Genomic DNA, 21,742 nt, shown 5'->3' on the forward strand with positions numbered 1-21,742 from the left:
TCTATATAGATCCTGACTCCCTAACACAGTGGTATGTATGGGAAGTGTATCGGTATACAGTGGTATGTATGGATAGTGTATCGGTATACAGTGGTATGTATGGGTAGTGTATCGGTATGGTAACCCTGGCTGTATAGGTCTATATAGATCCTGACACCCCTAACACAGTGGTATGTATGGGTAGTGTATCGGTATGGTAACCCTGGCTGTATAGATCTATATAGATCCTGAACTCTCCATTGTTGTCTCTCTCCTCGGGCATACCATCTGTCCTGTTATCTCATTCATTATTGATGAATTCAGCTTGAATTCATAAATATAACTTTTTTAACTGTTTGGAGGTATCAGATGTTAGTACAGCTGTGTAAAAAATTGTAATGGTTGGGTGTGAATTATTGTACACATTGTCTGTGTACATAATAAATAGATATCTGTAATACATCAGTTCAGTTCTTATTATTAATTGGTTGTTTTTATGGCTAAAGGCTGTTACTGTGCTTCACTCTGTTGAGTTAGTTGATTTAAAAATACCCGGTAACTGCTCTTCTCACCACTCTGGGATCCATTATGTTTCCTAAAATAATAAACTTTATAGAGCTTTAAAATAATGATTGCTTATATACCATATGGTACAACATAGACATATGTAGCGGAACTGGACTGAGTCAATCATCGTTGACCAGGTAGCTCAGTTGGTAGAGTGTCCGTCTAGAGTTTGAAGGGTCCGGGTTCGAACCCCGATCTGGTCACTATATATTCTCTTTCTCCTGTTACACATATATATGACATGGTTGGTTGTTCTTCAAAGGGATAATAGGTGCTATTTTAGACACAGTGACAGTTTAGGACAGAACTTCAGCATCTATAGGGCATAGAAAAGGGCATGTTAACAGAAACTTACAGCAGGTCTGGACAGGTTTGGTTTACAGAATAAGAGTGATTTTATATAAACTACTGGGGACCTAGACAGGTCTGGAACTATAAATTAGTTTAATAGACTACTGATGAGGGAAGGGAGTGGACCTGAGAGGTATTGCTGGGTGTGTTTGGGGTCTGTGATAGTACTAACCATTATCCCTACCACAGACACAAGTTACCCCCACATACCAGCAGCCCAGTAAGGATGATTATCCTCACAGCTAAATACTCAGCAGGAGCCCTCCCACAGGATTCATAAGGCCAGTTGGTGGTCATTTGGGGATTTAAGTCTGCATGGTCATAGCAGAGCTTTTAAAATTATCCCAGCTGTGACTATATAGTGTAGTTCCATTAGACTATGTAGCAATGTTGTTGATGAAGGTTCATATACAGCCATCAGTGGTCTGAAGTGACTGAACATTGTTATAATAGTAAAAGTCCTGTGGGAAGGTACAGCGGTGACAGATGCTGTTTATAACAAGATATTGATGACTGAATACCACTAGTATCATGTGTGGATCTATAGAGGGGAAAAAAGGCCACCTGTAGTCTTTAGTCAACACCACCGTCATAGACTCTCAAAATCTGAGAGATTAGAATAAAGACCAGGCTACACTACACACAACTGTCACAGAGAAGGATAGGTATGTGATCAAACACTCCAGGACGATATGCTACACCAAAGACAAGCTATCACAGTTTGTGGTTTCAAGAAAGGAACTATACATATAGCCTAGAAGTTAGTCTAGATACAGTCTACATCAAAGACAAGCTATCACAGATTGTGGTCTCAAGAAAGGAACTATACATATAGCCTAGAAGTTAGTCTAGATACAGTCTACACCAAAGACAAGCTATCATAGATTGTGGTCTCAAGGAAGGAACTATACATGCTATAGTAATAGAACCTAGAGGCTAGAAATTAGGCTGGAGTCTACAGCCCTCTAAGAGAGAAGAAAACAACTCTTGGACCAAATCAAGCTGCCCATATGCAGTGTGTTTGATGACCATCAGCTGTACATGTGTCTCAGCCCACTGTATTGTTAGCTGGCCTCCTCAACCATGTGTGCTCACAGCAGTGAAATCCCAGTACAATATCTCAAATGTGTGATATTTTAATTAGTGCATTTTATAGGTCATTGACTACCATTCATTGTTCCTGATAATTTAGAAATCCAGGCACATTGTCAGCACTTGTGCACACACACACACACACAGGATATATCTCTCTATAACAGGGATATTTCTCTCCCTAACAGAATCTATTGAAGAGCAGTGTTCTGATAGATGAACCTGGCAGTCTAGTGCTGTACATGCAGATGATTAGATGATAACAGGAAGTAAGGATACCAGTATAGATGAGGATGATCATGACTACATTTAGACAGTGTCATCCTGACAGCAGACAGTGAAAAATATTTGATAGATCTAAAGACAATCCATTAGTTGGTTCCTAGCTCAAACCTGTTACATCTACAGACAGTATATTGGTAAACCTGATTCGGATGCTGAAATCCCATGTTTGAACAGTGCTATAATATGTAACAGCATTTATTCAAGTGTATGTCAATTGTCCAACTGTCAGTATTGCTGGTGTGTGCCACTGGGTGACGACTGCCACACCGACTGCCACAACAGACCTGTCCTGCCACAACGGCTGTGTGTCTTGTGTTGATTGCTATGTAGCGAGTGTCCTGTCACATTGGTTGGCTGGATTATGCCTACACAAAAACACCAGGTCTATTCAGCATACTAAAACAATTGGCAGACAGACTGGATTGTGGTTCAGCTATCATTCCTGTTCTTACTCTACCATATGTCGACCTCTGAGATGACGATTGTGATGTAGAATGCACAGTGTGATTGTCATTTGTGATGTAACATACGTCGTCATGACCATGACGTATGTAAAACACTATGTTTATGACTGTCATGATTAAATCTGCTGTGTTCACATTAAAAGGACATGTATGTGCTTCCAACGTGTGAAAGTTTAAGTGTATTGTTGACACAGATTTACACATGCTTTGGAAAAACAGAATTATTGTGTTTTTAAACCACTAAAGGCCAGTAAAGGGAAATCTATTCTATATGAAGATGAGGCGCCAGGATACTAACTCTAGTTCAGCATCAAAGGTATGTGAAGTATATCAAGCCAAAATATCAATTATTTATGACATGTATAACAAATGTTTTGTTACATCAAATCTGACAAGAATGTTAAGATAGTGGTCAAACATAAATTGGGGATGCCACATAGAAAAACAAATTTCTCATGGCATGAAAAAGTAAGTTTTAGACACATAGAAAAATACAGGCTTTTGCATTAGCTCATTTAATTGATGTTTCCTTAGAAACGTTGACTGTATATCCATTAACTTTTATCTGAGACTTAATGTCTTTACCTGTATTACCTTACCTGAGACTTGTCTAGTTATTACTTTACCTGAGACTTGTCTAGTTATTACTTTACCTGAGACTTGTCTAGTTATTACTTTACCAGAGACTTGTCTAGGTATTACTTTACCTGAGACTTGTCTAGGTATTACTTTACCTGAGACTTGTCTAGGTATTACTTTACCTGAGACCTGTCTAGTTATTACTTTACCTGAGACTTGTCTAGTTATTACTTTACCTGAGACTTGTCAAGTTATTACTTTACCTGAGACTTGTCTAGGTATTACTTTACCTGAGACTTGTCTAGTTATTACTTTACCTGAGACTTGTATAGGTATTACTTTACCTGAGACCTGTCTAGGTATTACTTTACCTGAGACTTGTCTAGGTATTACTTAACCCGAGACTTGTCTAGGTATTACTTTACCTGAGACTTGTCTTGGTATTACTTTACCAGAGACTTGTCTAGGTATTACTTTACCTGAGACTTGTCAAGTTATTACTTTACCTGAGACTTGTCTAGGTATTACTTTACCTGAGACTTGTCTAGTTATTACTTTACCTGAGACTTGTATAGGTATTACTTTACCTGAGACCTGTCTAGGTATTACTTTACCTGAGACTTGTCTAGGTATTACTTAACCCGAGACTTGTCTAGGTATTACTTTACCTGAGACTTGTCTTGGTATTACTTTACCAGAGACTTGTCTAGGTATTACTTTACCTGAGACCTGTCTAGTTATTACTTTACCCGAGACTTGTCTAGGTATTACTTTACATGAGACTTGTCTAGTTATTACTCTACCTGAGACTTGTCTAGGTATTACTTTACCTGAGACTTGTCTAGGTATTACTTTACCTGAGACTTGTCTTGATATTACTTTACCTGAGACTTGTCTTGGTATTACTTTACCTGAGACTTGTCTTGATATTACTTTACCTGAGACTTGTCTAGTTATTACTTTACCTGAGACTTGTCTAGGTATTATTTTACCTGAGACTTGTCTAGGTATTACTTTACCTGAGACTTGTCTAGGTATTACTTTACCTGAGACTTGTCTAGGTATTATTTACCTGAGACTTGTCTAGGTATTACTTTACCTGAGACTTGTCTAGTTATTACTTTACCTGAGACTTGTCTAGTTATTACTTTACCTGAGACTTGTCTAGTTATTACTTTACATGAGACTTGTCTAGGTATTACTTTACCTGAGACTTGTATAGGTATTACTTTACCTGAGACTTGTATAGGTATTACTTTACCTGAGACTTGTCTAGGTATTACTTTACCTGAGACTTGTCTAGGTATTACTTTACCTAAGACTTGTCTAGGTATTACTTTACCTGAGACTTGTATAGGTATTACTTTACCTGAGACTTGTCTAGGTATTACTTTACATGAGACTTGTCTAGGTATTACTTTACCTGAGACTTGTATAGGTATTACTTTACCTGAGACTTGTATAGGTATTACTTTACCTGAGACTTGTATAGGTATTACTTTACCTGAGACTTGTCTAGGTATTACTTTACCTGAGACTTGTCTAGGTATTACTTTACCTAAGACTTGTCTTAATTGGTATTACTTTACCTGAGACTTGTCTAGTTATTACTTTACCTGAGACTTGTTTTGGTATTACTTTACCTGAGACTTGTCTAGGTATTACTTTACCTGAGACTTGTCTTAATTGGTATTACTTTACCTGAGACCTGTCTAGGTATTACTTTACCTGAGACTTGTGTTGGTATTACTTTACCTGAGCCTTTTGTAGGTATTTACCAGTTGTAATTTTACCCAAATACAGTACTTGGTACAGTATATACTTGTTATAACAAGGTAACCTGTTAATAGAATAAAGGTATGTATACCTATCATAACAGTTCCTTAGTATAGGTGCAGTGTAGGTATGTATCTGTTGTAAATCTCACTTGAGTGAGGTGTGTATACTTGAGTGAGGTGTGTATACCTGAGTGAGGTGTATTATATTTACCTGAGTGAGGTATGTATACCTGAGTGAGGTGTGTATACCTGAGTGAGGTATGTACCTGAGTGAGGTGTGTATACCTGAGTGAGGTATGTATACCTGAGTGAGGTGTGTATACCTGAGTTAGGTGTGTATACCTGAGTGAGGTGTGTATACCTGAGTGAGGTGTGTATACCTGAGTGAGGTGTGTATACCTGAGTGAGGTGTGTATACCTGGGTGAGGTATGTATACCTGAGTGAGGTATGTACCTGAGTGAGGTATGTATACCTGAGTGAGGTGTGTATACCTGGGTGAGGTGTGTATATCTGAGTGAGGTATGCATACCCGAGTGAGGTGTGTATACCCGAGTGAGGTGTGTATACCCGAGTGAGGTGTGTATACCTGAGTGAGGTGTGTATACCTGAGTGAGGTATGTATACCTGAGCGAGGTGTGTATACCTGGGCGAGGTATGTATACCTGGGCGAGGTGTGTATACCTGAGTGAGGTGTGTATACCTGTGTGAGGTGTGTATACCTGTGTGAGGTGTGTATACCTGAGTGAGGTGTGTATACCTGAGTGAGGTGTGTATACCTGAGTGAGGTGTGTATACCTGAGTGAGGTATGTATACCTGAGTGAGGTGTGTATACCTGGGTGAGGTATGTATACCTGAGTGAGGTATGTATACCTGAGTGAGGTGTGTATACCTGAGTGAGGTATGTATACCTGAGTGAGGTGTGTATACCTGAGTGAGGTGTGTATACCTGAGTGAGGTGTGTATACCTGAGTGAGGTGTGTATACCTGAGTGAGGTATGTATACCTGAGTGAGGTGTGTATACGTGAGTGAGGTGTGTATACGTGAGTGAGGTGTGTATACCTGAGTGAGGTGTGTATACCTGAGTGAGGTGTGTATACCTGGGTGAGGTGTGTACCTGAGTGAGGTATGTATACCTGAGTGAGGTGTGTATACCTGAGTGAGGTGAGGTGTGTATACCTGAGTGAGGTATATATACCTGGGTGAGGTGTGTATACCTGAGTGAGGTGTGTATATCTGAGTGAGGTATGTATACCTGAGAGAGGTGTGTATACCTGAGTGAGGTATGTATACCTGAGTGAGGTATGTATACCTGGGTGAGGTGTGTATACCTGAGTGAGGTGTGTATATCTGAGTGAAGTATGTACCTGAGTGAGGTGTGTATACCTGAGTGAGGTGTGCATACTAGGGTGAGGTGTGTATATCTGAGTGAGGTATGTATACCTGAGTGAGGTGTGTATACTAGGGTGAGGTGTGTATACCTGAGTGAGGTGTGTATACCTGTGTGAGGTGTGTATACCTGAGTGAGGTGTGTATATCTGAGTGAAGTATGTACCTGAGTGAGGTGTGTATACCTGAGTGAGGTGTGCATACTAGAGTGAGGTGTGTATATCTGAGTGAGGTATGTATACCTGAGTGAGGTGTGTATACCTGTGTGAGGTGTGTATACCTGAGTGAGGTGTGTATACCTGAGTGAGGTGTGTATACCTGGGTGAGGTGTGTATACCTGAGTGAGGTGTGTATACTAGGGTGAGGTGTGTATACCTGAGTGAGGTGTGTATACCTGTGTGAGGTGTGTATACCTGAGTGAGGTGTGTATATCTGAGTGAAGTATGTACCAGTCGTTAACCTCACCTCATTTGAAGGTACCTGTTGCTTTACTCACACAAGTTGTCATCTGTTGGTGTTATCACTGGAATCAATACCTGTCCAGTGTCTGTACACATGGGACAGTTCACATTCGGTCAAGGACAATAGCATCATTGTCAAAATCAATAGAGTGTCATATTTAAAATCTTCATTGTTACTGTAAATTTCTCAGATAGTGATGGTTCTGTACATGTAGGTCTGGATTTCAGAAAGCCAACAAGGCTTGCATTAGGCCACTTATTTGATGATGAAAGAGTTGGGTGACATTTCTCATTTGATGGCTAACCATCAATCAGGGATTGGCCATGTTTACTCACAGAAATCCATAGTCATTGGCCATATTGTGTGGTGTACATGTATACCAGGGCAGAATACTGATGAGGAGGCTGCATACACCTTACTTTATCATTGTGATAGATTGACTACAATCATTTATCCATCAATGCTTCCAACAGAAGTTCATTTTACGCGCCACAGAAACCTGGTCAATATCAGTGTCGCAATTGAAATCAAACCTCCAGGTGACTTGACCATGTATTCAGGTGACTCGAGACTTGACCATTTGTCCAGGTGGCTCAAGCTTTGATCAAGTGTCCAGGTGAGTCGGGAATTGATTGTATGTCCAGGTGACTCAAGCTTTGATCATGTGTTCAGGTGACTCAAGCTTTGATCATGTGTCCAGGTGACTCAAGCTTTGATCATGTGTCCAGGTGACTCTAGCTTTGATCATGTGTCCAGGTGACTCGAGCTTTGATCATGTGTCCAGGTGACTCAAGCTTTGATCATGTGTCAAGGTGACTCAAGCTTTGATCATGTGTCCAGGTGACTCAAGCTTCAATCGTGTGTCCTCGTGACGCAAGCTTTGATCATGTGTCAAGGTGACTCAAACTTTGATCATGTGTCCAGGTGACTCAAGCTTTGATCAAGTGTCCAGGTGAGTCAGGCATTGATTGTATGTCCAGGTGACTCAAGCTTTGATCATGTGTTCAGGTAACTCAATCTTTGATCATGTGTCAAGGTGACTCAAACTTTGATCATGTGTCCAGGTGACTCAAGCTTTGATTGTGTGTCCAGGTGACTCGAGCAATGATCGTGTGTCCAGGTGACTTGAGCAATGATCGTGTGTCCAGGACTAAGGTGACTTGAGCTTTGATCATGTGTAAAGGTGACTCAAGCTTTGATCATGTGTCCAGGTGACTCAAGCTTTGATCATGTGTCCTCGTGACTCAAGCTTTGATCATGTGTCCAGGTGACTCTAGCTTTGATCATGTGTCCAGGTGACTCAAGCTTTGATCATGTGTCCAGGTGACTCAAGCTTCGATCGTGTGTCCTCGTGACGCAAGCTTTGATCATGTGTCCAGATGATTCGAGCTTCGATCATGTGTCCTCGTGACGCAAGCTTTGATCATGTGTCCAGATGGCTCGAGCTTTGATCATGTGTCCAGATGACGCAAGCTTTGATCATGTGTCCAGATGATTCGAGCTTCGATCGTGTGTCCTCGTGACGCAAGCTTTGATCATGTGTCCAGATGGCTCGAGCTTTGATCATGTGTCCAGATGACTCAAGCTTTGATCATGTGTCCAGATGATTCGAGCTTCGATCGTGTGTCCTCGTGATGCAAGCTTTGATCATGTGTCCAGATGGCTCGAGCTTTGATCATGTGTCCAGATGATGCGAACTTTGATTGTGTGTCCAGGTGACTCAAACTTTAATCAAGTGTCCAGATGACGTGAGCTTTGATCATGTGTCCAGATGATGCTAACTTTGATCAAGTGTCCAGGTGACTCAAGCTTTGATCATGTGTCCAGGTGACTCGATCGAGCTTCGATCGAGTGTCCACGTGACGCAAGCTTAGATCATGTGTCCTGATGACTCTAGCATCGATCGTGTGTCCTCGTGACTCCAGCTATGATCATGTGTCCAGATGACGTGAGCTTGTATCATGTGTCCAGGTGACAAGAGACATAACTATATTGTCAAGGTGATTTGAGACTCAAGTGTCTACGTGACTCGGGACTTGACCATGTGTCCGAGTAGCATAAGTGTAAAAGTGGAGAGTATATTGGCAGCTTCCTTTTACCAAATATAATTTTTGTAACCAAGGCAAAGAACAAAGATTTTAAATTCCATGTAACAGTGTACATTTATATCTATGTACTTGCAAATTGCAAGGCAGTGATCTGTTTAAGATGTGAATCATCTGTCCATATTATCAAACTTTGTCTGTAATAGGCAATAAAAAAACAGAGAACAGTGAAAAACAACAGAAGAAAAAGATAACTAGCAATACCAAGGAAAGGAAGGAGGAAATGATATATAGATCAGACACAGATTACAAGGAATTCAGACTCAGCACACATTTCACAGGTAATGCTCTCCACGTTCATTGAGGGTTTTCGTCTTGTACATGCAATTAATTTCCTTTGCCATTGTAAATCCCCCCTAATTGTCAGCATTTTTAATCTAAAACAGCTTCCTGATCTATGCAGCAGCAAAATTTATTTTCATTTTGACGGATTGACTCCAGCTGTATAATGTTAGAAATCCAACAACAATTGGCAGACTGATCTGGTAACACAGCCGAATTGGGACTGTAACATTTGAAGGGACAATAAAAGATTGAGAAGGGCAGTATATGGTGTAGATAGTGTTGAGATGGGCAGTATATTGAGTAGTTAGTGTTCAGATGGGCAGTATATGGAGTAGATAGTGTTGAGATGGGCAGTATATGGTGTAGATAGTGTTGAGATGGGCAGTATATTGAGTAGTTAGTGTTGAGATGGGCAGTATATGGTGTAGATAGTGCTGGGAAGGGCAGTATATGGAGTAGATAGTGTTGAGATGGGCAGTATATGGAGTAGATAGTGTTGAGAAGGGCAGTATATTGAGTAGTTAGTGTTGAGATGGGCAGTGTATGGAGTAGATAGTGCTGGGAAGGGCAGTATATGGTGTAGATAGTGTTGAGATGGGCAGTATATGGAGTAGATAGTGTTGAGATGGGCAGTATATGGAGTAGATAGTGCTGGGAAGGGCAGTATATGGAGTAGATAGTGTTGAGAAGGGCAGTTTACGGAGTAGATAGTGTTGAGATGGGCAGTATATTTACATATGATGTGATTTCTCATTGTCTGAGTTTCTGTTAATCTTACTTTAAATTAGTTATATGTTACCTTGTTTTGTATTTCAATCCAGATCCATGCAACAACTCATTAGTGTCAGGCGATAGTATTTCTTTATTGACATAGTGAATGTAGAATGAAAGGGTTAGGATGACCTATAGCCACTGTGGTTGGTCCATCATCCTGCTGTGTGCACAATCCTGGCCTGCCACAGTGTGCACAATCCTGGCCTGCCACTGTGTACACAATCCTGGCCTGCCACTGTGTACACAATCCTGGCCTGCCACTGTGTACACAATCCTGGCCTGCCACTGTGTACACAATCCTGGCCTGCCACAGTGTACACAATCCTGGCCTGCCACAGTGTGCACAATCCTGGCCTGCCACTGTGTGCACAATCCTGGCCTGCCATGTAGCAGTATACCATCCTTAAATTGTTCTCATTTCAAACTTCTGAAGTTTTACCTGTGTAATTCAGCTTTAACTTACCAGAAGTTATCCTGCGAAGGTCCTGACAAACTGTTGTAGTCTATGGGTCAGTTCGAAAATCAAGATGGCCATAATGGCAGCAGTCTTGAAAAACACATTTTAAACTTCTTCTCCAATGTAACTGTTGCCATCAAGCTGAAAATTGGTAGGGCTGTTAAGGAAGGGGAGCCAACAAAGTATTGCTATTTTTTGGATGCATAAAAAACTTCGACATGGCAGCCATTTTGTGAAATAAATGCCAATCAGTTTTCCTAAACAACACTTATCTTAAACTTCTCAAATTCTACCAGTGGGGATTTAGCTCTAACTTAACCTGAAATGATCCAGATATGGTCCTTAGCAATTGTTATTATTATTTTTCAGTTAGATCTGAAATGTAGAAAAACATATTTCAAACTTCTTTTTAAGTTCGACCAGTGGGGATTCAGCTCTAACTTTCCTGAAAAGATCCTAAGATGGTCTAGACCACCTTAGCCAAGTGTTGTATTTTTCAATTTGGTCTGAAATCCAAAATGGCAGTCATGGCTGTTATTTTGAAAAACATGGGCCTCTTGTTTATGCCATCACACCACCAATGCTTTTGAACACTGATCAGGCTCTGTCAAGGTCAAATGGTGTGTTGATTTTACACTCCAAGCTGGGTGTCAAGGTCAAATGTTAGATATTGGTTTTACACCTCAAGGCTGTGTGTCAATGTCAAATGTTATATTTGTTTTACACTCCAATCTGTGTGTCAAGGTCAAATGTTGTATTGATTTTACACTCAAGGCTGTGTCAAGGTCAAATGTTGTATTGATTTTACACTCCAGTCTGTGTGTCAAGGTCAGATGTTATATTGAAATTACACTCCAGTCTGTTTGTCAAGGTCAACTGTTATAATGATTTTGCATTGAGGCTGTATGTCAAGGTCAAATGTTATATATTGATTTTACACTTCAGGCTGTGTGTCAAGGTCAAATGCTGTATTGATTTTGCATTCAGTCTGTGTGTTGATGTTCGAGATATAATGTTAAATCAGTAAAGGATGTTAAATCAGTAAAGGATCGCTCCTAATCATAGGTTCACTTGATGAAGGGGGCTGTGTGTCTTAACTAGGGAAACCTCACTGTTTTCTATAACAATCAAATTATGATAGCTTCACTTCAAAGGCATTTTTGATATGTTTGGTGGCTATATTGCCTAAATGAGTTGTGTTATAAACTGTGCTGCTCAATTTGTTGGTGGTTAAACTTTAAATTATTGAAGCTTCACATAATTACACTGGTACATTGTCTGGAGTGAATATTAATGGTTTCAATGTGTGCCTGTCTCAACTGTTACTGGTGTCTACAGCTAATTACTTGTATTTCTGTCATGGTTATTAAATTGTAAATAGGTACATAATGATCATGTCTTCTAGCTTCGCGCCAGGGGAATTTCCCATTAGCTCAGTCAGTAGAGTGAGGATCAGTAAGCCGAGGGTGGCGGTTCGATCCCAGTGGAGGCACACTTCTCCCTTTCCTGTTACATTTGGTGCCGTTGACCACTTCAAGTGTAAGTCATAGGAGAAAAAGAGCTTTGTTGGAGATAGAACCTGGGTTGGTGTGTGTTTGGGGGCACACACATTTGAGAAGGGGGGGGAGTAGTGTGGCAGGTTTTTAGGTCACCTGAGACAAAGTCTCAAGTGATCTATTCTAATTGCCTTTTATCCGTCGTGGTCCGTTGTCTGTCCGTAAACAATTTACATTTTTGACTTCTTCTCCAAAACCCCTGAACCGAATTCAATGAAATTTGGCTGGAAGCTTCTATGGCTAAAGGTCAACCAAAATTGTGAATTATACGGTCCCCACCCCCCTGGGGCCTGAGAGGCGGGGCTAAAAAGGGTCAAATTGACTGAAATTTGAAAAATCTTCTTCACTACTCTCAGATATGGTGGAATCAAACACTCTTCATAGATGGAAGGGTCTTAATTAAGGTACTTTACCAAAATTGTGAATTTCATGGCCCAGGGGTCTCACGTTTGCCCCTGGGGAGGGGATTAACTTTACTATAGTTTATATAGGGAATCACATTTTTGACTATAGTTTCACTTTGCTTGATTTCGATTGGAATTAATTCTAACTTGGTTAACATTATCAGCATGCGATGACAGTTTGATGGCATGCACATGTTGGCCCTGATTGACCCCCAGGGGCTGATGGGTGGGGCCAAAAATGGTCAATTAAATTAACTGAAATATTTCAAATCTCAGGTGACTGTTAAGGCCCATGGGCCTCTTGTTAATTGTAAATATACATAGTACATAGTACTATACTATTGCCTTCTAGCTTCACACTAGTCTGAATTTCCCTTTAGCTCAGTCAGAGGAACGACAGACCAGTGAACAGAGGGTCATTAGGCTCGATCCCCAGTGGAGACACACTACTCCTGTTATAGGGATATTCTAGGTTGATGTATGTTGGTTCTGGTACAGGTGTAAAAGTAGAGAGTATAAGGTCGCCTTACTAGCTCAGACTAGCAGGAATTTCCCTTTAATCTAGTGGAAGGATGTTTTCCTTTAGAGCGAAAGGTAGCTAGTTCTAGCCCCAGCGCGGGCAAGATATTTTTTATTACTCCTTTCTATTACACAGATTCCTACACAAATTGATATCAAACTGGTTGTTATTATCATAAAACAATATTTTTTCTTGATTGTGTCACATTACTCCAAATTGACCACCTCATTTGCGCAAACAAGTGGTTATTTAAGATTGAACAGAAAAGTCTCACTGATGGTACTACATGGCTACCAGGCTGCTTCTGAAGCAGCCATCAGATTCACACCATGTTTCTTCTATCAAAAGGAGCATACCATGTTTTTACCTATTACCAAGCAGCTGCCTTATGGTGGAATGTTGGATCCGGACAGGATGTACCCTAAGGTGCATCATTGTCATGGTGATAGGCAACATTTTTAGCTGCTCAGTCTGAGTTTATCTTGGTGCACTTAAGCAGATGGTATTTCTCTTATTATAGTACTCTCTGCTATTAAATAATGCAGCTGTTTTAAATTCCTCATTCAAATTAATGTATCGAGTAGTAAACATCCAATTTAAAATATTTGTACTCTATGTATCCTCAATTAAAAAAAATTTCATATGTGTAGAATCTACAATGTCGGCACAAGAGCATTGTCCGTTTTAATTGATATAACAATATTTTGTAATGGAAATTAATGAAGCTTTTTTATTCCTTGAATATTATGAGAGATATGCATGTTTTGTATGTTGGAAATCCGAAGTACATTATCATCGGTATGATAATGATAATGAAACGATCGTCAATATCTCCTTTATTCACAATTATGACAGTGAAACAAAAACGATAAAGGAATTTTTTAAATTACAATTTAGTCCACTTGAGAGTTGATTCCCTGAAAATTGGACATATATTTTTTCACTTGAGTATTGAAGTATTTGATTTAGTACTTAGATGTACACAATCATAGCATGAATGTGTTTAGTGCTAATGTTGTATCAGTTAAAGACATTTCAGGATTTCAGGATGAGAGTAAGAACTGTTTTGTCAGTATGTGTCTGTCACTGACTGTGTATATAATTGAAATAGATAAATAAATACAAAATATCACCTGTAGTGCAAGTTAATTGGTCTGTTTAAATTTGAGAAAAGGATTGTCAGGTTTTGAATTCAGAATTGATACCTTGAGCCAAGTAAACTTTGGTGTCATGAAAAACATTAAAAGCAATATAATTGACTTGAGGCATCTTCACTTACCACAGGTTACAATAAAGAGTATCATCATTGTAAACACCCTTGGCAAGCGAAGACGGACCTGAGAATGAATGTCGAAATTATATACTTATATAAATCATGTTTTCATCATATAATTAGATGTTATCTGGATGATTGAGCCTTCAATCTGTATGTAAACATGCTTGAATTTGAAATATTTCCAAAATTATTCCATTTTCTGGATATTACATTTGCTTTGCTCAATAGATTTATACAGGTGATGAAGCCATATTACTGAGACTTTATAGCCACCAAGTAAAGTTAATTAAGGGTTTTAATTGTCAGAGAACTTAATTCAGTACCAGTGGCCTTTGGTGGTAAAACAGCTGGCATTGTGTTAGGGAAAGTTAAAGTTATTTCTATTCTAATGTAGCTACAGTGTATAAACCAGACAACTTTGTTTAAAACTCTGCTCTTGGAATTCCCTGGAGTAAAGTTTATGCACACACATATCTTTATTTTCAAATTCTAGTGATAGAGTTGTCAAAAGTAAATTAAACCACAAATTTACTAATTAGCTCATGGAGTCCTTGCCTGACATGAGGAAAATTAGAAAGAATAATTATCTGGGTAGCCTAGTGTAAATTTAGTAAGTGTCATGTAATATATCACTCAATGATTTTAATCAAAGTAATTGTTTTGAATGTTTAAGGTAATTTTAAACAGCATTACATGTACCTTTGGAAATATATATATAGCTAAATATGTCTGCTGGGTGTCTTCGGCAGTATGCTTCAGTGAGATAGCACTTAAAATCGGCAAAAGTTCTGGCCTATCACAAGGAGACTTAACACAAACATACCACAGCCTCCCAAAACACACATACGCACCCACCACACACATGCATGTCTCACGCACGGGAGGCCGTCCTTAAATGACCTTAGCTGTTAATAGGACGTTAAACAAAATAAACCAAACCAAACCAAACCACTGACTGATTCCACTATACCCAGAGTCACATGACTGATTCCAATACACCCAGAGTCACATGACTGATTCCACTACACCCAGAGTCACATGACTGATTACACTATACCCAGAGTCACATGACTGATTCCACTATACCCAGTGTCACATGACTGATTCCAATACACCCAGAGTCACATGACTGATTCCACTATACCCAGTGTCACATGACTGATTCCAATACACCCAGAGTCACATGACTGATTCCACTATACCCAGTGTCACATGACTGATTGCACTACACCCAGAGTCACATGACTGATTGCACTACACCCAGAGTCACATGACTGATTGCACTACACCCAGAGTCACATGACTGATTCCACTACACCCAGAGTCATGTGACTGATAGCACTACACCCAGAGTCACATGACTGATTGCACTACACCCAGTCACATGACTGATTCCACTAAGTATATACCGGTATATTGATTGATTCGATCCATGATTTTTGCTGCTTTCCATTAATTTTGGTTTTCATCGCACCCCACACAAAGCTGGCGTTGGATACACAAATGAGATTTGTAGATGCTGTTCCTGGAATATTAATCTCAAAAAGATTTCAAAATAACTTCACAAAACTTATCCAACATTTTTCCTGTTACCATAGAAACACCAGGGGTCGACATTAAGGCTTGTCCGGTACCAGAATAAATTGCTGGCGGACAAGTGAATGTCGGACAAGTAACAAATATTGTCTTCGTGTTGTTTATTTATATTCTGAAATCAACATTCACAAGACTTCACCTTATACTTATGATAAAAAAGAAATGAAAATTCGGAACACTATGCAGATGATAACTAAAATTTCCATGTTTTTCGAAAATATTCAATCAGCCCCATTGGTGTCTTTGAATTGAATATGCATATTGGAAAAAAAGATAATATAAATAAAAGCGTACAAGGAAATTGTAAGTGAATTTGAATGACTAAAGTGGCGACATATGCTGATACTATCAGGCTCGCTATTTATTGCAAGATTTAGCATAAATAGTATTTCAGATATTTATGCACTATTGCATTTCTACAATTATGTTCATGTTTTAGTCAGTTTATTTCTATTCTACTAGTTTAGTTTCGGTAAATCGAAAATAGGCAGTCAGTAGCATTTTTTTTTCTTCTTCATTATGTATCTTGGACAAAACACCAATAAATATCAGTAATATAGTTGTCATTGCAATGTTATCATTTTACTGCATGACACACAGACATCGAAAAACATCATTAAACTGAATTGAAAGTTTTCAAGTGGGACAAGTGATAATTCCATTCGGACAAGTGAATCTAAATGTTACTTGTCCAAAGGGACAAGTGCAGAAAAAGTTAATGTCGACCCCTGAACACTTATCCAAAATAACCAATTTAACTGTATTTCAAAAACCATGCAGGAACAAGGAAAGAATATGCCTGCTGTATCTCACTGCATGCTGTTAAGAGGTTACTAATTAAGGGGCCGTCCTGTAGGGCTGGGGGAGGTTTCTCTTTTGTCCTCTGTCCAGGAGACATTCGATAACCCAAGAATAAGGCTCATTGTATTCCACTGGATGTTGATCATAATAGGCAATCAAAAGTGAGCCTCTTGTAGAATCAGGGATTTTCTTCCATATCTTCTAGAGGATGTTGAACTGACTAAAATAGATTGTCTTCCCCAATCGCAACCCTTGTGGTCTTAATCTTCCCGTTCTCTTCTCACTGCTCTGTCTTTTTGTGCTTTGTTTTCTTATGTCATCTTATGACCCTATAGCTGCAAGGATGTTAAATCATTTAAACAAACTGTATCTCAAAAAAGACACCTTTATGAATTCCATGTACACATCATGTTTAATGGCTTTAGTAATGCCTTTTACTATAGTGGAACTTTCATTGTTGAAATTTGTCACATAGCTGTGGAAACACACATTCAAAGTAACCAGTTCTGCCATTTCTGGATCATTACCGCAAGAAAATAAATAACAGAAAATTTAATGAAATTTCGATTCTTCCTCTAATTTCTATGGTGGGATTTTGACCATGAGTTCATGACTTCAGGAGGGAGCGACTGAATATACCCCATATTTGACGAATGCCTTGGCGGGGATCTTAACAATTATATTGTCCATGCATGATAGAAATTTCCTCTTTTCATTGACTAATTATATAATCATTTACTACAAAAATACAGCCACTTTCAAGATACAATGCAGTGAGCAATTATTTGTGACAAAAACTGTTCTTCTGTTTTCAGTAGAACCAAGCTAGTTATTGGCAGAGTAATTGATTTGACATTAACGGACAGTGAAGAGGGCCTGGGCGTGTAATCTTGTCGCTTTGGCGATTATTACATCGTAAACTTGTGTTTTATGTGAGGAATGCAGCACTAGTTATACACCTGATAATTGGGAAGGGAGTTTTATCACCACCTTCTAAAGAGGTCACTACCCAAGTGTAATTGCCCAAATTTCTAGTAACATTGTTTTTGTGTGAGGGAATGGGAATTTTGACTTAACTGACAATTAATGGTAATTAATTTCTACAGAGTCGTGTCTGTAATAATACACAGGAGATTGAACATCACACAAGAATAAAAACTACAAATCTTCACCATGCACCACTGTAAACTAGTAATGTTGTGTTATTAGCTCTGATTAAATAATAATCTTACCTGTGGTAAAAATATCATTTCTCTTTGTCAAAATGTAAATCTCAACTTAAGAAACTTCCACAAAATGTAAAATACAAAACAGTGAACTCCATACTGTACACATTACATAACAATGTAGTGCAGACATGATCTTCTCCTCACTTTTTAAAGAATCAATATACATGTTAGTGATGCTATAGGTATGAATGCCACCCGATACCCACAGTTAGTGCTGTTCATAAAATATTTCCAACCAGGTATCTTCTAGTATGTTATATATTTATTCCAACGACCAGTCTGGTCATTCCTGTTTTTTTACCACCCATCCTCTTGTAGCTTGTGTAACCTCCTAATGCTGTAGTATCACACCCTCTCCTATCTTGTCACCTAATCCGTAAATTTTACATTAAAAGTTCTTTATGCATTATCTGGCGTAGCGGCAGTAATTGACACAGCAGGAAATGGTATGTCCTCTATCTATACTGCACATATGTCAATGAAGCACGAAAAATGTGATGCATACATAAGACTTTTTAAGGAAAGAATTGTTATCTATGATGTTATATTCTTAACATCCGTCGTTTAATATAATAAAACGGCCATTTTCAATTCAACATTAATTGTCTTTGTTCTTATTTAATTTGCTTGTAAAAGTCTTACAAGCTTGCCTTGATGGTTGCCCTGTATAAATACCTGTTATGCTATGGACAAGATAAGGACATGTTAGTACACAATAGCAATGCTCTGGGGACAATATAGTAACTACACAGTTATGTTGAATAGACAATGTTGCTGCTGCGTCAATGCTTCGATTTTTCTGATTATTTCAATGGCTCGGTAAAATCAGCAACATGTATATATATAAATATATAAAAAAAAAAACGCCAAAACTTCACTTGACATCTGATCATACCACATACTCAGTAGAAGTGTCATGGTAACGGAAATAACAGTTGACCATGGTCAAAAGATCACTGTTCAATTTAGTTAGCCAATTCCATATTTCAGTTCATCCTGAATAAGCAGGTCATGGTTGTAAGTGGCAGAAAAGGCGTGTATTTAATTGTTGCTTACCTTGAATGCTATATGTTACAGACTGCATACAATGAAGTCATGCAATGATAGGTAACACTGTGGGATTGTTTGACATGGTGGCTTTGGCTTAAATTGGCTCGTTGTTGACAGTGTTGTGTACAAGACAGTATTGTAGACAGTGTTGTGGACAAGACAATATTCTAGACAGTGTTGTGTACAAGATTATATTGTAGACAGTGTTGTGGACAAGATGATATTGTAGACAGTGTTGTGGACAAGACAATATTGTAGACAGTGTTGTGTACAAGATGATATTGTAGACAGTGTTGTGGATAAGACAATATTGTTGACAGTGTTGTGTACAAGACAGTATTGTAGACAGTGTTGTGTACAAGATGATTCTGTAGACAGTGTTGTGGACAAGATGATATTGTAGACAGTGTTGTGGACAAGATGATGTTGTAGACAGTGTTGTGGACAAGATGATATTGTAGACAGTGTTGTGGACAAGACAATATTGTAGACAGTGTTGTGGACAAGATGATATTGTAGACAGTGTTGTGGACAAGACGATATTGTAGACAGTGTTGTGGACAAGACGATATTGTAGACAGTGTTATGGACAAGATGATATTGTAGACAGTGTTGTGGACAAGATGATATTGTAGACAGTGTTGTGGACAAGATGATGTTGTAGACAGTGTTGTGGACAAGATGATATTGTAGACAGTGTTGTGGACAAGACAATATTGTAGACAGTGTTGTGGACAAGATGATATTGTAGACAGTGTTGTGGACAAGACGATATTGTAGACAGTGTTGTGGACAAGACGATATTGTAGACAGTGTTATGGACAAGATGATATTGTAGACAGTGTTGTGGACAAGACAATATTGTAGACAGTGTTGTGGACAAGATGATATTGTAGACAGTGTTGTGGACAAGATGGTATTGTAGACAGTGTTGTGGACAAGATGATATTGTAGACAGTGTTGTGGACAAGATGATATTGTAGACAGTGTTGTGGACAAGATGATATTGTAGACAGTGTTGTGGACAAGATGGTATTGTAGACAGTGTTGTGGACAAGACGATATTGTAGACAGTGTTATGGACAAGATGATATTGTAGACAGTGTTGTGTACAAGATGATATTGTAGACAGTGTTATGGACAAGATGGTATTGTAGACAGTGTTGTGGACAAGATGATATTGTAGACAGTGTTGTGGACAAGATGGTATTGTAGACAGTGTTGTGGACAAGATGATATTGTAGACAGTGTTGTGGACAAGATGGTATTGTAGACAGTGTTGTGGACAAGATGATATTGTAGACAGTGTTGTGGACAAGATGATATTGTAGACAGTGTTGTGGACAAGATGATATTGTAGACAGTGTTGTGGACAAGATGGTATTGTAGACAGTGTTGTGGACAAGACGATATTGTAGACAGTGTTATGGACAAGATGATATTGTAGACAGTGTTGTGTACAAGATGATATTGTAGACAGTGTTATGGACAAGATGGTATTGTAGACAGTGTTGTGGACAAGATGGTATTGTAGACAGTGTTGTAGACAAGACAGTATTGTAGACAGTGTTGTAGACAAGACAATATTGTAGACAGTGTTATGGACAAGACGATATTGTAGACAGTGTTGTGGACAAGATGATATTGTAGACAGTGTTGTGGACAAGATGATATTGTAGACAGTGTTGTGGACAAGATGATATTGTAGACAGTGTTGTGGACAAGATGATATTACTGACAGTGTTGTGGACAACATGATAACATTAGGGGAAATATATAATAGAAATTAGACGCTCCACACGATTTACCTCTTTAATTCAGTCTTTAAATCTAGAAGATGCAGAATATGTCTTGGAAATCAGCAACTACAAAATCAGATTCAACACGTATGGGCCCAGGTCAGAAAAATGACATGGCTAGCATTCAGTTATGACAACATGGGTCTTTGTAGTGAAGAAGTTTTCACACACGACTTCATAGCCATAGGTTCCCTAGTTTATAAAGATATCTGTACCTCCTAGATATACATGGGTGGACATTAATTAGGAAGTTCTAATTACCCAGGTATTATTGTGTTTTATCCTTTTATGATTCTACTCAGGTTATCAGAACTCTACGATGCATGAGCAACATACATAATAAACAAGATGTGACTGAAATGTTTGCATTTTTCCAGTAAGTACATTGTAAATAGATTTTTCAAAGGAGACTGCAATACTCTCGGGCTTTGCGTATCTTAATACTTAATCTTTGTGTGTATGATTTATGAAATACATCAAAGTTTCCAGAACCAAACAACAAAAATTACCCAAAACAGACAACAATGATAACCAAACCTTAATTGACACCCCTAGTATCTAGGTGTATTCACTACGTAACTTGGCATTGCTGTAGCTTCCTTTCTTACTGCCAAATATTCTGATACATCATGATCATTGTAATTGTCGTTGTCATGATCATCGTAATTGTTGTTGTCATGATCATCGTAATTGTCGTCGTCATGGTCATCGTCATGGTCATCGTAATTGTCGTTGTCATGATCATCGTAATTGTCGTCGTCATGGTCATCGTAATTGTCGTAGTCATCATTACATAGGTACACAACCCTGAAATGCTAATGTGTAAGTCTGGTATTATCTCCTGAACTCCATGTGACACCCACTCTGACAACCTGAGGTTGTTCATTAATCAATTTGTACCAGCCATCTACTCTCTATCAACTTGCTGCTTGCGCAACCCTCCT

The 21,742-nt window shown here is 38.8% G+C and overlaps 1 protein-coding gene across 1 annotated transcript in view; it reads left to right on the forward strand.

The window, feature by feature from the left end:
- Nucleotides 1–1,335: 1,335 nt before the first annotated feature.
- Nucleotides 1,336–21,742, forward strand: part of LOC117329481 (transient receptor potential-gamma protein-like) — a 62,577-nt gene continuing 42,170 nt past the window's right edge. Inside the window, 1 exon segment of the mRNA XM_033887438.1 lies at nt 1,336–3,054. Coding sequence (XP_033743329.1) covers nt 3,010–3,054 — 45 coding nt within the window. The 5' untranslated portion in view covers nt 1,336–3,009.

The sequence above is a fragment of the Pecten maximus genome, chromosome 6 (assembly GCF_902652985.1).
Source record: "Pecten maximus chromosome 6, xPecMax1.1, whole genome shotgun sequence".
In the NCBI taxonomy this organism is placed as follows: Eukaryota; Metazoa; Mollusca; class Bivalvia; order Pectinida; family Pectinidae; genus Pecten; species Pecten maximus.